Genomic DNA, 13,902 nt, shown 5'->3' on the forward strand with positions numbered 1-13,902 from the left:
AATGGCCAACATAGGAATGTAGATTCACCCTCTCCTCACTGTTCTCTCTGTAGCTTCTGGAGGAGGTCTTCAACTGGTTCAACAGTCAGGACCCCAAAGTGTGGGACCCCCGATCCAAAGACCTGCCTATGTGAGTAGCAATCTGCTCCTTAAATCTCCTAGTTCAGGGTATCTCAACTGGTGGCCCACAGTGATTTTATTTCCCACGCATAATAGAGAAATGTGGTTTCATACCAATGTAAGCAGGTTTTGAAATTATTGTTTTAGTCAAATTATTATATCTGTTTGGGCTTCTTGCGATCATTTTGCAGTCAACAAATGATGTGCCCCCCTGACTATCTGCTCAAGAGAAAATCGACCCGCGGCTGAATCTAGTTGATGATCCCTATCCTAGTCTGTTAAACCTAGTTTTTGTTATGCCTTCTCAGACATTGGGATTTGGGGATTTAACATTTAGGTTGAAGAATTTACCATGTCATCAGATATTGACTCATATGGGAAGATTTCAATGAAATTCCAGTTTAATGTTGGGTTGTGACATTGCTTCACTACTTCCCTGCAGTGATTTATGCATTTCCCATGAAGCAGCATAAGCCTACATTCAGTGGCGCAACTGATTATGTTTTCTGGTTTGCCACACATTTGCATGACACCCCTGTTGTTCACATCCTGATGGGAAATGAGAAGTTGATTTGAATTGTACTGTCAACAATGACCTTAAAGAGGGGGGAATAGTCATTCAAATCCAATGTGACAGGAAGTTACAGAAGTTAGTCTTATAATTATTTTCTTCTTCTGTATGTTAAAGCCAGGACAGTCCCCCTCCTCTCCCACACATTCCCAGTTCACATCTTTCCTTCCCTGCGACGGAGGACACAGAGTAGTGACTTCATTTAACTCATTGCAGGGTGATGCACAGAGTGGTAAAGGTAGAGTGGTAAGCTCAGGACTTGACCTGTCTGTCACCTTATCTTCTGGGGGGAAAGATTGATTAATAAACATGAATTGTTTCTTAATGTAAATGAGTGTCATCATTAAAGTTAGCTAGATGTGAGCCACTGTCGCAGTTGTATTCCCAAAGTCAAATCCTAACTTGAGTGACTGTGTGCGCATGTAACTCAGGTGTTTGCCCGAACCATCCAAATTTGAGTTTTGTGCTGGTGTCTAACACAGAACTTGACTTCCTCTTCTTTCATCTCCTCACCCCTCCACTTCTTCATCCATTCTCTTTCCCATTGCAGTGGGATGCTGTCCCATGCGGTTCAGCCCCCCACCACTGAGCATGTGTATGCCCAGTGGCGTGAGAGGGAGGAGCTAAGGTCCAGGGCCCCTCTAGGGAGCCTGCAGACGGAGAATGTACCACGCCTGGAGGTGAAACAAGAAGAGGTGCCTCACCCCACCACCCCACTGACCACAGAGCCAACCAGGGGTCTCCACTTCAGGAAAAACAGGGCTTTCAGACTTAATAAACTCAAAGGTACTTTACACAACTGAGGGGAGGAAAAACTATGAGAACGAAAATATTGAATCAACCAATTTCCTAAGGGAATTGTTTTGGTTTGATGTTTGGCATTTGTCCCTCAGGGAAAAGGGGAAGAGCCGGACGGCAATCCATGTCTGAGGGACGTCCATTCAAGTCTGAGGGACGGCTGTCCAAGGCTGACCTAGACACAGGGTGGTCCAAGGACGACGGGAGGCAATGCTCACTGTGTCAAAAGTATGGAGATGCTAAGTCCAATGTGAGTAAGACTGAAACTAGGTTTCAGAACACTTCTGAGCAGCATGGTGGAAGAAACACAAACCGCACTCTGACTTCAGAGCACTAAGCCTTCAAACCCCTTTTCAACATAACAACCCTTGACTCACAGGAAATTAAGTCAACTAAATCCACACAGTAGGTAACCCATCAGTACTGTATTTCTAACCTCCTCTCTGTGTCCTTCAGGAGGCGGGCAGGCTGCTGTACCTGGGCCAGAACGAATGGGCTCACATCAACTGCTCCATGTGGTCCGCCGAGGTGTTCGAGGAGGACAATGGCTCTCTGATGCACGTGCACAGTGCCGTCGCTAGGGGGCGCTTCATGGTGAGGCTTCACTTTATTTGTGCAGTGACATTCTTGTTTTTCCCAGCAGCTGTAATTTGTGTATCTTTGTCCACTGTCCATCATCTCTCTCAAACTCATTATCTACCCTTATTCTCTCCTCCTGGACTCATCTAACCTGTCTCCTTGTTTCTGCAGCGCTGTGAGCGCTGTAACCATACAGGTGCCACAGTGGGCTGCTGTCTGACCTCCTGCCAGAGCAACTACCACTTCATGTGTGCCCGCTCCCGCAACTGTGTATTCCAGGACGACAAGAAGGTCTACTGCTACAAACACAGAGACCTCATCAGTGGCAAGGTAAAGTCCTGGGACTACTCAGCAGTGGGACTGTTTTTTTTTTAAATATATTTGAATGAGTTTCCTCACGCATGTGTACATTGTTCTTGTTCCATTGCAGATCATCACCGGCCAAGGGTTTGAGGTGAATCGGAGGATGTACGTGGACTTTGATGGAATCAGTCTTCGCAGGAAGTTCTTGACTGGACTCGAGCCAGAAAATATCAATTTGATGATTGGTATATTTTCTCGACACATTACATTGTTATTTTTAGCTCACTTGAGTATAAGTATAACATGAATGGTCATGGGTTTTGCTCATCTAATCATAGTTATTTTCTGAATTCAGGCTCTTTGCAGATTGAAAAGCTAGGTATGCTGACTGAGCTGTCTGCAAAGCAAGGAAAACTCTTCCCAGTGGGTTACCGGTAAGTAGCAGCAATTAATAATGAATGAGAAATTGGCATGTTTAGTCTTGTTTTTTTTATGACTTCCTTTCAACTCCTCCTCTCCGCAGGTGTTCTCGCTGGTACTGGAGCACGGTGAACCCACTGCGGCGATGCAAATACACGTGTACGATCCGTGAGGTCCGACCGCCGGTCCCTGAGAAACCTGCTGAAGAGATGCCTGACAAGGGAGAGAATAGCACTATAGCACACAGCCCCTGCGCCCAGTCAGGTGAGAGTCTTGGTAACACAACACTGCATCAAACCCTCACTACTACACTGAACAAAAATATAAGCGCAAGTGTGAAGTGTTGGTGCCATGTTTCATAAGCTGAAATTAAATATAGCAATTTCTATACATACAAAAGCTTATTTAGCTCAAATTTTGTGCACTAATTTGTTTACTAATAATGTATAATCCATTCACCTGACAGGTGTGGCTTATCAATAAGCTGATTAAACAGCATGACCATTACACAGGTGCACCTTGTGCTGGGAACATTAAAAGGCCACTCTAAAATGTGCATTTTTATCACACAACACAATACTATAAATGTCTCAAGTTTTGAGGGAGCGTGCAATTTGCATGCTCACTGCAGGAATGTCCACCAGACATGTTGCCAGAAAATTGAATGTTTAGTTCTCTACCATAAGCTGCCTCCAAAGTTGTTTTAGAGAATTTGGCAGTATGCCCAACCGACCTCACAACTGCAGATCACGTTGTATGGCCACGTGTGGGTGAGCGTTTTGCTGATGTTGTGAACCGAGTGCCCCATCGTGGCATGAGGGTATGGGCAGGCATAAGCTACGGACATCGAACACAATTGCATTTTATTGATGGCAATTTGAATGCACAGAGATACCATGACACGATCCCGTCGTGCCATTGTCGTGCCATTCACCCACCGCCATCACCTCATGTTTCAGAATGATAATGCACTGCCCCATGTCGCAAGGATCTGTACACAATTCCTGGAAGCTGAAAATGTTCCAGTTCTTCCATGGCCTTCGTACTCACCAGGCATGTCACTCCGTGAGCATGTTTGGGAAGCTCTGGATCGACGTGTACAACCGTGTGTTCCAGTTCCTGCCACTATCCAGCAACTTCATGCAGACGTTTAAGTGGAGAGGGGACCACATTCCACAAGCCACAATCAACAGCTTGATGAACTCTATGTGAAGTAGATATTGCGCTTCATGAGGCAAAAATAGTGCTCACACCCGATACTTTTCTGATCCACACCCCTACCTTTTTTTTAAAAGTCATCTGTGACCAAAATATGCATATCTGTATTCCCAGTCATGTGAAATCCATAGATTAGGGCCAAATGAATTTAAATAGCCAGATTTACTTATGAACTGTCATTCAATGAAATGTTTGATATTGTTGAATGTTGCGTTGCTATTTATGTTCAGTATAAATATTAATGTGACTGTTGGCTTTCTTACACTGCAACGTGGATATTAGCAAGACTTGGCATAGGAAACAGAGTTGTTGTTGTTGTTTCACCTCTAGAATCTGATGCCCAAGAGGTTGAAGTGGCACATTCCCGACCCACTACTCCCAGCTTCTCAGCGCCACTCCCTAAACCTGACCAAGGGGCAAGGCCCAAAATCAGGAGACCAGCTGGAGGACTGTTCCGGCCTCTGCCCTCCCCAGGTAACTAACTGTTCCATGGCTGGCTAATGTTGTTTTCTAATTAAAAAAAAGACAATTGTCAGGTTTTGAGTGATTTCTAGATATTACCCAGAAATCAGTTGTCTCACTGCTATCTGATTTTCCTCTACAGGAGCTACCAAGTCCAAACCCCACCACATCCTGACCATCAGTGACCTGGAGGAGACACGCAGGCCTCGTCGCCACAGCCCCCACTCCCAAACCCGCAGGGACATGTCCTCCCCACCCCTGGGCTCTCCAACTGGATCGGGACTAATCACCCTCCGCACTGGGGGCTCCATGCATCCCAAGGCCTCCGTACCCACCTCTCTGCTGTTTCCCCTCGGCGCTACTGATATCCTGCTGACCTCTCCCTCTGCCCGCCCTGTCGGAGGTCGAAGTGCTTCCTCTGCCCGATGCCCCGGGAACATGACTCACTCTACCTCAGGACTCTTTCCCCAGCCACCGTGGGAAGACAGTGTGGGCAGCTTCCCTTGCCTGTCCCTCTCCCCAACCGTCCAGCACTCCCCTAGACCCAGGCTGTCTTTTGACCTGAACCAGTCAGACTCAGTGGAGGTACCACACAACTTCCTGGCTTCCCCAGAACCGGAGGATAACCCTGCACCCAACAGCACCTCACCACTTAGGGGCTCTTTCACACAATTCCACGAGGACTCTGACGTGGCCATGGTCTCCGAGTTGAAGACTGAGATTGAGATTGAGGAGACGCTAGTGAATGAGGGAGTGGCCATGAACTGTGGTGCCCAGATAGATGTGGAGGGCGACGACAACCAAGAGGAGTTCTGGGAGCCCGAGGTTCGCAAGAGGAAGACCCGTACAGCCCTGACCCGCTCAGCTGCATCCACCAGGCAAGACTGGGGGAACACTTCCTCTGATGAGGACATGGAGAACTATTTTGACTTCTCGCACACTGTGGTCAGTCGCACAGGCACCAGGGACCCAACCCAGGCTCCTGCCTCTCCCTCTTCAAGATCTATCCCTCAGCTGGACGGTGTGGACGATGGGACTGAGAGTGATGCCAGCGTGACAACCACAGATGGGGCTCAGAAACTGAAGAGTGCCAGTCAAGTTCAGAACCCAGCTCAAACACATGTTCCGCCTGAAGTAAAAATTACAACAAATGGTCTAAGTGCAGACCCTGGAAGCCCTGTCCCAGATCAGTCACCCCTTAGCAACCCTTTCAAGTCTACAACCAGAGTTTTCCTCCCCGCTACAAAACCTCTCCCAGCGTATAGACCCCATGATCCATCCAAAGCCTTTAATGCCACACAACTAGCTAGGAATGAATTGGACAGTGTGACCCTTGCACCAACTGAGATCTCACCAGAAGCTCGAAGACCAGCTGCAGTGGACCCATCCACAACAAACAGCCCTGCTGATGTGAATACTACTCCCCTGCAGTTATACACCTTCCCAACTCCTGTAGAGCAAAATAACTCAGTCCCCTCCTTAGACTCCCACGAACCAGTGTTGATTGCACCCCTTCAAGGAACTCTGCTGGACTTTGTCCATACTAAGGTGCCTGATACGATCTACCCAGAGGATTTATTTCAAGTTTCCGGTCTGGACTTTGTCCCTGGGGCTCCACTTGTTCTTGAAAGGTGTGATCCTCCCTCCCCCAGCACTTGTTTCACTGAGCTGGTCCCTGTCCAGGTTGATGCTCCCATGGAAACCCATCAGCCTCAAGACCCAAAAGACCTCTTCTTGGATTCTAACAGCGGCCAGTTTGTATCGCCCACAGATGGATCTGCCATTTACATGAACCACTTGACAGAGAGTTCACGAGATCCCTCGTTGAGCAGTAGTCAGGGCACCCTGTTGGAGCTTCTTCAACCCTCTTCTCTTATCTCCTCGGACTTCCCTAACCCCAGCGTAGCACAGATGAACCCTTTACAAATGAGTCCCTCTGTGCAGTTCTCTTTGCCTGGCTTTAACCCTTCAAGGCCACCTCTCAGTAGCATCTCACTACAACCCCTGACATCCTCCCAAGGGTCAACAGTCTTGCCGCCCATGGAGACCTTTTGTACCAAATTATCAGCACCTATTCCAGACAGTGCACTTCCACATTTGTCCTCTCAAATTGATCCCATTTTATCTGCAACATCAAGCGTCAGGCTCCCATCTTATGGATCTGTCTCTCTGCCTATATTCTCCACACAATCCCAGGCCATGGTCTCCACAGCAATTACCATTGTATCCTCCTCTTCCTCCGTATCCTCTCTCTCCGATGCTCTTTCCACCCAGTGTCACCCCATGCTCTCTTCGCCTCAGCCCTCCTCTGCCCCTGTGATGATTAACGGATACAGCTCCACGTCTCTGCAAAAGGAAGCTGCCATGGGACACACCATCTCCATCAACTTCTCCACCCCCAGGCCGCCACTGGAGCCCCAACAGCCGCTGCTAACTCAGGGACTACCTGGCCACGCTATTCTTACTGTGAAGGAAGTGGGTGGTCCTAACGTGGACCCTACACCTCACGTTCTACTGGTCAACCGCCTGGGCCAGATCTTTGTGAAGAACCCAGAGAGCAACACCTTCCAGCTTCCCAGTCAGAGCTGTCCCTCCTATAATTGTGTCACTCAGATAGCCAGCCTCCTTCAGAGCAATGCCCTGTCTGCCACCTTGGCAGCAGCTGGTACAATGTCCACCCCAGTTACAGGGACTGCCATGCCAACCCATGTCCCTAGGATGGCCACGCCTGTGGTTCAGAACCCAGCTACCATCACTCAACTGCTCACTCATAACAGCAATGGGACAGTGGCAGCAACTGCAGTCAAGAAACCCAGGAAGAACGCAAGCGTATCTGCAGATGGAGCTATACCAGGGATGAAGAAACCCAGAAAGAAGAAAGAACCTTCCACAACGTCTAAGAGAGAGAAGTCTGACAAAGCTGCAGACCTGTTTGAGTTTGCTGGTCAGGACGGGAGTTCCTCCATGACCAAGACTGAGAGCGCCCAAGCCATCATCAACCAAGCCATGGCCAGTAACTACACCCCCAACCGGACCGGTCCGCGCATACTGAGTCCCTCCACATTCCGTAACAACCCTTCCCTGAAATCTGTGGTCCTGCCCCCAGGACTACACATCGAACCCGAGCCCGCAGCCACCACACTGTCTGTTTCAACAACCCGCCCTTCTCGCGCCCATGTCCGTATGAAGAGGGTGTCCTCCCTTTCAGATCGCATTGGTGCCACAAAGAAGTCCAAGACAGACTTCCTAGAGCCAGAGCCCCCTAGTGCTAAGGAGGACCTGTCGCTACCTAAAGACAGCTTTGCTGCTGTCTCCAGCAGGGCTGGGGGTGTTCGCATTAAAACCCCAACGGTGAAAGGTGTGTTGGACCTGGACAAGCTAAAGGAGGAGCACTTGAGTGACTCTGAAAGCACCAGGTTAGTCTTTTGGAACTTATCAGGGCAGTGATCTAATGTAATGAGACAAAATGTACAAATATTATTTCCAATGAATAATACAAGAATAGTCATGCCTTTATGTTTAATGACCAGTGAGTCTCCGGTAGAGTTCCGTTTTAATGTAAAAGTGATTAAGTTGCTACATCTGCAACTATGCTCAAAGTCAGATTCATATTGCAATATTATTTATTTTCAAATTGGCACGTCGCTCATGTTTCCAGTGTGGGCCTCTTCTCTTTAGTGTCGATAAGATCATGTCTGGCTATTTTTAACCTTACTCTTAACTCTTCCTCTCCCTACTAGTAACCTACAGTATGATATGACAAATGGAACAAGGCGTTTTACTCCTGAAATAGAACTGTCGATAGGCTATGTAGAGGTCAGTAACTATAAAGAGCAGGTCATGCATAGAAACCTTTTTTGAAGTCATAACTGAGATTGTCATTGTCACCACTCATTTACCAATCTACAATACAGCTCCTAGTTTGCACGATGCTCTCCAATTGTCATCACTGCATTTCTGCCCTAAAGTGTGTATCTAATACAGTGAGTGATATTCAGCCTGTATCCAGTCGATTTCAGTGTTTCTCTTGTTATATTCCTCACAGGCCAGGGCCTTGGGACCGCCTGTCTATACCTCGATTTGGGGGGGACATGGGTAAACAGAACTGGGACGGAGTGGGCCGCAGTGCCCTGACTGACTGGAACAAATACTCAGGTACTTATGTGTAATGGTACCGTATGAACAGTATGTCTGTATGCCGATGACTTGGATGATGATGACTGATGATACTTCTTATACCTGTAAACAAGTGTGCCTGATTTGAAAATACCCTGTGGTATTCCCATCCTGTCAGGTGCTGTATCATGCTCAGATGATGAGCTGCTGCCATCAGACGAGGACGATGAGTGTCCCCCCAGCCGAGACCAGCCCCACCTTCGCTTCGAGATCAAAAGTGATGACGGCTTCAGTGTGGAGGCAGACAGCATAGAGGGTGAGGTTTCAGGGGGGAAAGGGCAAATTAATAGACTGCATGTGTCTTATCTGTGGAGTGTTCGTTTAGAAATAATTACATTTCCCAACACTCAAGGCAATGATTTCTGTACAAATACCCACTATTTCTACATGTGACTAAACATAAGATTATGAAAAATGTTTGTTCTCGTACTTGGCTAGAATTAACTTGTGTAATAAACCATCTAGCACAAAATGTAGGCTAATTTCCATATGTATTACATTTGTGTGTTATGCTGTGTTACTCACGTCTTACTCTTCTCTCTCTATTTCTCTGCCCCCTCCTTTCCCTCCTCAGTTGCCTGGAGGGCAGTGATAGACTGTGTCCAGGAGGCGCGGGCAGGGGCAAGGCTTAGGCAGCTGTCCTTCTCTGGGATGACAGGTGTCCGTATGCTGGGCCTGCTCCACGACACAGTGGTCTTCTTGGTGGAGCAGCTCCAGGGGGCCCGCCGCTGCCATAGCCACGCCTTCCGCTTCTTTAAACAGATCAGCCAAGAGGAGGACCTGCCTGTCAACCCCTCTGGATGTGCCCGCTCTGAGGTCTACCTCAGGTCAGTGTCCCTGTGTTCTGTTCACTTCAGGGGCCCTGGAAGTTAAATATAGAAATTATAAGGGAAGTCATTATTTTGGAGTGTAATTTGTAAATTGGGTCTGAGTTGTCTTACAGATTCATCTTACATATATTGTCAACATTTCACCAACACTTCCTCGGTATCATGAGTAGGGTTGCAAAGGGTCGGAAACATTCCGGTAAATTTCTGGAAATTGCCCATGGGAATTTTTTGAGAACCTTTTTTGTGGGATACACAAGGCAATTCTAGGTTTTGTGACATATTTTGGTTAAACTATCCCAATTCAATGGAATTGCAAATCTCTGCATGCACAGTGCATTCTACCATCACGTGCAGTCCACTCTTCCATTACATGTACAGCTGATTCTCAAGATCTTGCACACTAATGAGATGCTATTGTGCCCACACTACTACAGTGTCTGAGTCAAGGACAACATGCTTTCTGGTAAGTTTTGATTACAATACTGGGTGGGGTGAATATATTTTATTAACTAGTAAATACACTCAGCAATAAAAGAAACGTCCGCTCACTGTCAACTGCGTTTATTTTCAGCAAACTTAACGTGTAAATATTTGTATTAACATAACAAGATTCAACAACAGACATAAACTGAACAAGTTCCACAGACATGTGACTAACAGAAATGGAATAAAGTGTCCCTGAACATAGACAGGGTCAAAATCAAAAGTAACAGTCAGTATCTGGTGTGGCCACTCTTCCACCAAGGCACCTGCAAGACATTTCTTGGGGAATGGCCCTGGGCCTCACCCTCCGATCCAACAGGTCCCAGATGTGCTCAATTGGATTGAGATCCGGGCTCTTCGCTGGCCATGGCAGAACACTGACATTCCTGTCTTGCAGGAAATCACGCACAGAACGAGCAGTATGGCTGATGGAATTGTCATGCTGGAGGGTCATGTCAGGATGAGCCTGCAGGAAGGGTACCACATGAGGGTGGAGGATATCTTCCCTTTAACGCGCAGCGTTGCGATTGCCTGCAATGCCCCAGACCATGACGGACCTTCCACCTCCAAATCGATCCCGCTCCAGAGTACAGGCCTCGGTGTAACACTCATTCCTTCGACAATAAACGCGAATCCAACCATCACCCGAGTGAGACAAAACCGCGACTCGTCAGTGAAGAGCACTTTTTGCCAGTCCCATCTGGGCCAGCGATGGTGGGTTTGTGCCCATAGGCAACGTTGTTGTTGGTGATGTCTGGTGAGGACCTGCTTTACAACAGGCCTACAAGCCCTCAGTCCAGCCTCTCTCAGCCTATTGCGGACACTCTGAGCACTGATGGAGGGATTGTGCCTTCCTGGTGTAACTCGGGCAGTTGTTGTTGTTGCCATCCTGTACCTGTCCCGCAGTTGTGATGTTCAGATGTACCAATACTGTGTAGGTGTTGTTACACGTGGCTTGCCACTACGTGGATGGTCAGCCGTCCTGTCTCCCTATAGTGCTGTCTTAGGCGTCTCACACTACGGACATTGCATTTTTATTGCCCTGGCCACATCTGCAGTCCTCATGCCTCCTTGCAGCTTATTCTTACGGCTGAGATCCCGTTAACGGGAAAAAACACAGCCATTTTTCCAGCCAAAGAGAGGAGTGACAAAACGCAGAAATAGAAAGAGAATTAATCACAAACCTTTGATCTTCATCATATGGCGTTCATAGGACTATATAGGACTTCATGTAGGACTTCATGTTACACAATACATGTATGTTTTGTTCGATAAAGTTCATATTTATATCCAAAAATCTCAGCTTGCAATTGCGCGTTATGTTCAGTAATGTTTTGCTTCCAAAACATCTGGTGATTTTGCAGAGAGCCACATCAATTTACAGAAATACTCATCATAAATGTTGATGAAAATACAAGTTTTATGCATGGAATTAAAGATATACTTCTCCTTAATGCAACCACTGTCCGATTTCAAAAAAGCTTTACAGCGAAAGCACACCATGGAATAATCTGAGTACAGCGCTCAGCCACCAAAACAAGGCATACAGATGCCCGCCATGTTGTGGAGTCAACAGAAGTCAGAAATAGCATTATAATATTCACTTACCTTTGATCTTCATTGGAATGCGCTCCCAGGAATCCCAGCTCCACAATAATTGTTTGTTTTGTTCGATAAAGTCCATAATTTATGTCCAAATACCTCCTTTTTGTTCGCATGTTTAGTTCACAAATCCAAATTCACAAGGTGCAGGCACTTGTGAAAAGTCAAAACAGTTCCATTACAGTTTGTAGAAACATGTCAAACGATGTATAGAATCAATATTTAGGATGTTTTTATCATAAATCTTCAATAATATTCTAACCGGACAATTCCTTTGTCTTTAGAAATGAAAGGGAATGCAGTTCGCTCTCACGGCTGCGCGCGTGACATAGCTCATGGCATTCTGCCAGACCCCTGAGTCAAACAGCTCTTATTCGCTCCCCCTTAACAGTAGAAGCCTGAAACAAGGTTCTAAAGACTGGTGACATCTAGTGGAAGCCTTGAAGTGCAATCACACCAAATTTACACTGTATATTGGATAGGCAAAGACTTGAAAATCTCCGAACCTCAGATTTCCCACTTCCTGGTTGGATTTTTTCTCCGGTTTTTGCCTGCCATATGAGTTCTGTTACTCTCACAGACATCATTCAAACAGTTTAACTTCTTATGGGGATGCTTGCGTCCCACTTGGCCAAAAGCCAGGGAAAATGCAGCGCGGCAAATTCAAATAAAATTATATAAAATCAAACTTTCATTAAATCACACATGTAAGATACTAAATTAAAGCTACACTCGTTGTGAATCCAGGCAACATGTCAGATTTTAAAAAGGCTTTTTGGCGAAAGCATAAGAAGCTATTATCTGATGATAGCACAACAGTAAACAAAGAGTAGCATATTTCAACCCTGCAGGCGCTACACAAAACGCATAAATAAAATATAAAACATGCCTTACCTTTGACGAGCTTCTTTTGTTGGCACTCCAATATGTCCCATAAACATCACATTTGGTCCTTTTGTTCGATTAATTCCATCCATATATATCCAAAATGTCCATTTACTTGGCACGTTTGATCCAGAAAAAAACAGCTTCCAAATTGCGCAACGTCACTACATAATATCTCAAAAGTTGCAAACTTTGCCAAAACATTTCAAACTACTTTTGTAATACAACTTTAGGTTTTTTTAAACGTTAATAATCGATCTAATTGAAGACTGGTCTATCTGTTTTCAATAGAGGACGAGAGGAAACTAACGCTACTTTTCAAGTCTTGCGCAACTCTCAACAGTGTTACCCATTTCCTAGATGGCCGTACTTCTTCATTGCACAAAGGAATAACCTCAACCAAACTCCAAAGATTGGTGACATCCAGTGGAAGCGGTAGGAACTGAAAACAAGTGCCTAAGAAATATCGTTTGCCAATGAGAATTCACTGAACAGACAGAGAACGGTTAGTGAACGGTTAGTCCTCGGGGTTTTGCCTGCTACATAAGTTATGTTATTCTCACAGACATGATTCAAACAGTTTTAGAAACTTCAGTGTTTTCTATCCAATTCTACTAATAATATGCATATCTTAGCTTCTGGCCCTGAGTAGCAGGCAGTTTACTCTGGGCACCTTATTCATCCAAGCTACTCAATACTGCCCCCCAGCCCAAAGAGGTTAACTATTTTTCTCTACATGGAATTGTATTTTTATTTTATTTTTACTCGTTTGTTTCTAATCTTTACAGGATATTGCCACGTGCAATATCTGACGTGTGGAGACATTTCACTGCAGCTAATGTAGAAGGAAAAGCTGTGTACATTTGCAAATACTGTGCTAAATCATACAGTGGGGCAAAAAAGTATTTAGTCAGCCACCAATTGTACAAGTTCTCCCACTTAAAAAGATGAGCGAGAACTCTGTAATTTTCATCATAGGTACACTTCATCTTTTTTTTTTTTTTTTTTTTTTTTTCACATTTATTTAACCAGGTAGGCAAGTTGAGAACAAGTTCTCATTTACAATTGCGACCTGGCCAAGATAAAGCAAAGCAGTTCGACACATACAACGACACAGCGTTACACATGGAGTAAAACAAACATACAGTCAATAATACAGTATAAACAAGTCTATATACGATGTGAGCAAATGAGGTGAGATAAGGGAGGTAAAGGCAAAAAGGCCATGGTGGCAAAGTAAATACAATATAGCAAGTAAAACACTGGAATGGTAGATTTGCAATGGGAGAATGTGCAAAGTAGAAATAAAAATAATGGGGTGCAAAGGAGCAAAATAAATAAATAAAATACAGTTGGGAAAGAGGTAGTTGTTTGGGCTAAATTATAGGTGGGCTATGTACAGGTGCAGTAATCTGTGAGCTGCTCTGACAGTTGGTGCTTAAAGCTAGTGAGGGA

The 13,902-nt window shown here is 45.7% G+C and overlaps 1 protein-coding gene across 1 annotated transcript in view; it reads left to right on the forward strand.

Annotated features, from left to right (window-relative positions):
* Positions 1–13,902, forward strand: part of LOC139390242 (histone-lysine N-methyltransferase 2A-like) — an 80,429-nt gene that overhangs the window by 45,845 nt on the left and 20,682 nt on the right. Inside the window, exons 19-31 of the mRNA XM_071137491.1 lie at positions 54–130; positions 1,242–1,477; positions 1,585–1,739; positions 1,946–2,083; positions 2,240–2,398; positions 2,499–2,616; positions 2,727–2,805; positions 2,895–3,055; positions 4,340–4,483; positions 4,614–7,887; positions 8,517–8,626; positions 8,766–8,903; positions 9,222–9,474. Of these exons, the coding sequence (XP_070993592.1) occupies positions 54–130; positions 1,242–1,477; positions 1,585–1,739; positions 1,946–2,083; positions 2,240–2,398; positions 2,499–2,616; positions 2,727–2,805; positions 2,895–3,055; positions 4,340–4,483; positions 4,614–7,887; positions 8,517–8,626; positions 8,766–8,903; positions 9,222–9,474 (5,042 nt within the window). The remainder of the gene's footprint in view (positions 1–53; positions 131–1,241; positions 1,478–1,584; positions 1,740–1,945; positions 2,084–2,239; positions 2,399–2,498; positions 2,617–2,726; positions 2,806–2,894; positions 3,056–4,339; positions 4,484–4,613; positions 7,888–8,516; positions 8,627–8,765; positions 8,904–9,221; positions 9,475–13,902) is intronic.

This window comes from Oncorhynchus clarkii, chromosome 3 (assembly GCF_045791955.1).
Source record: "Oncorhynchus clarkii lewisi isolate Uvic-CL-2024 chromosome 3, UVic_Ocla_1.0, whole genome shotgun sequence".
In the NCBI taxonomy this organism is placed as follows: Eukaryota; Metazoa; Chordata; class Actinopteri; order Salmoniformes; family Salmonidae; genus Oncorhynchus; species Oncorhynchus clarkii.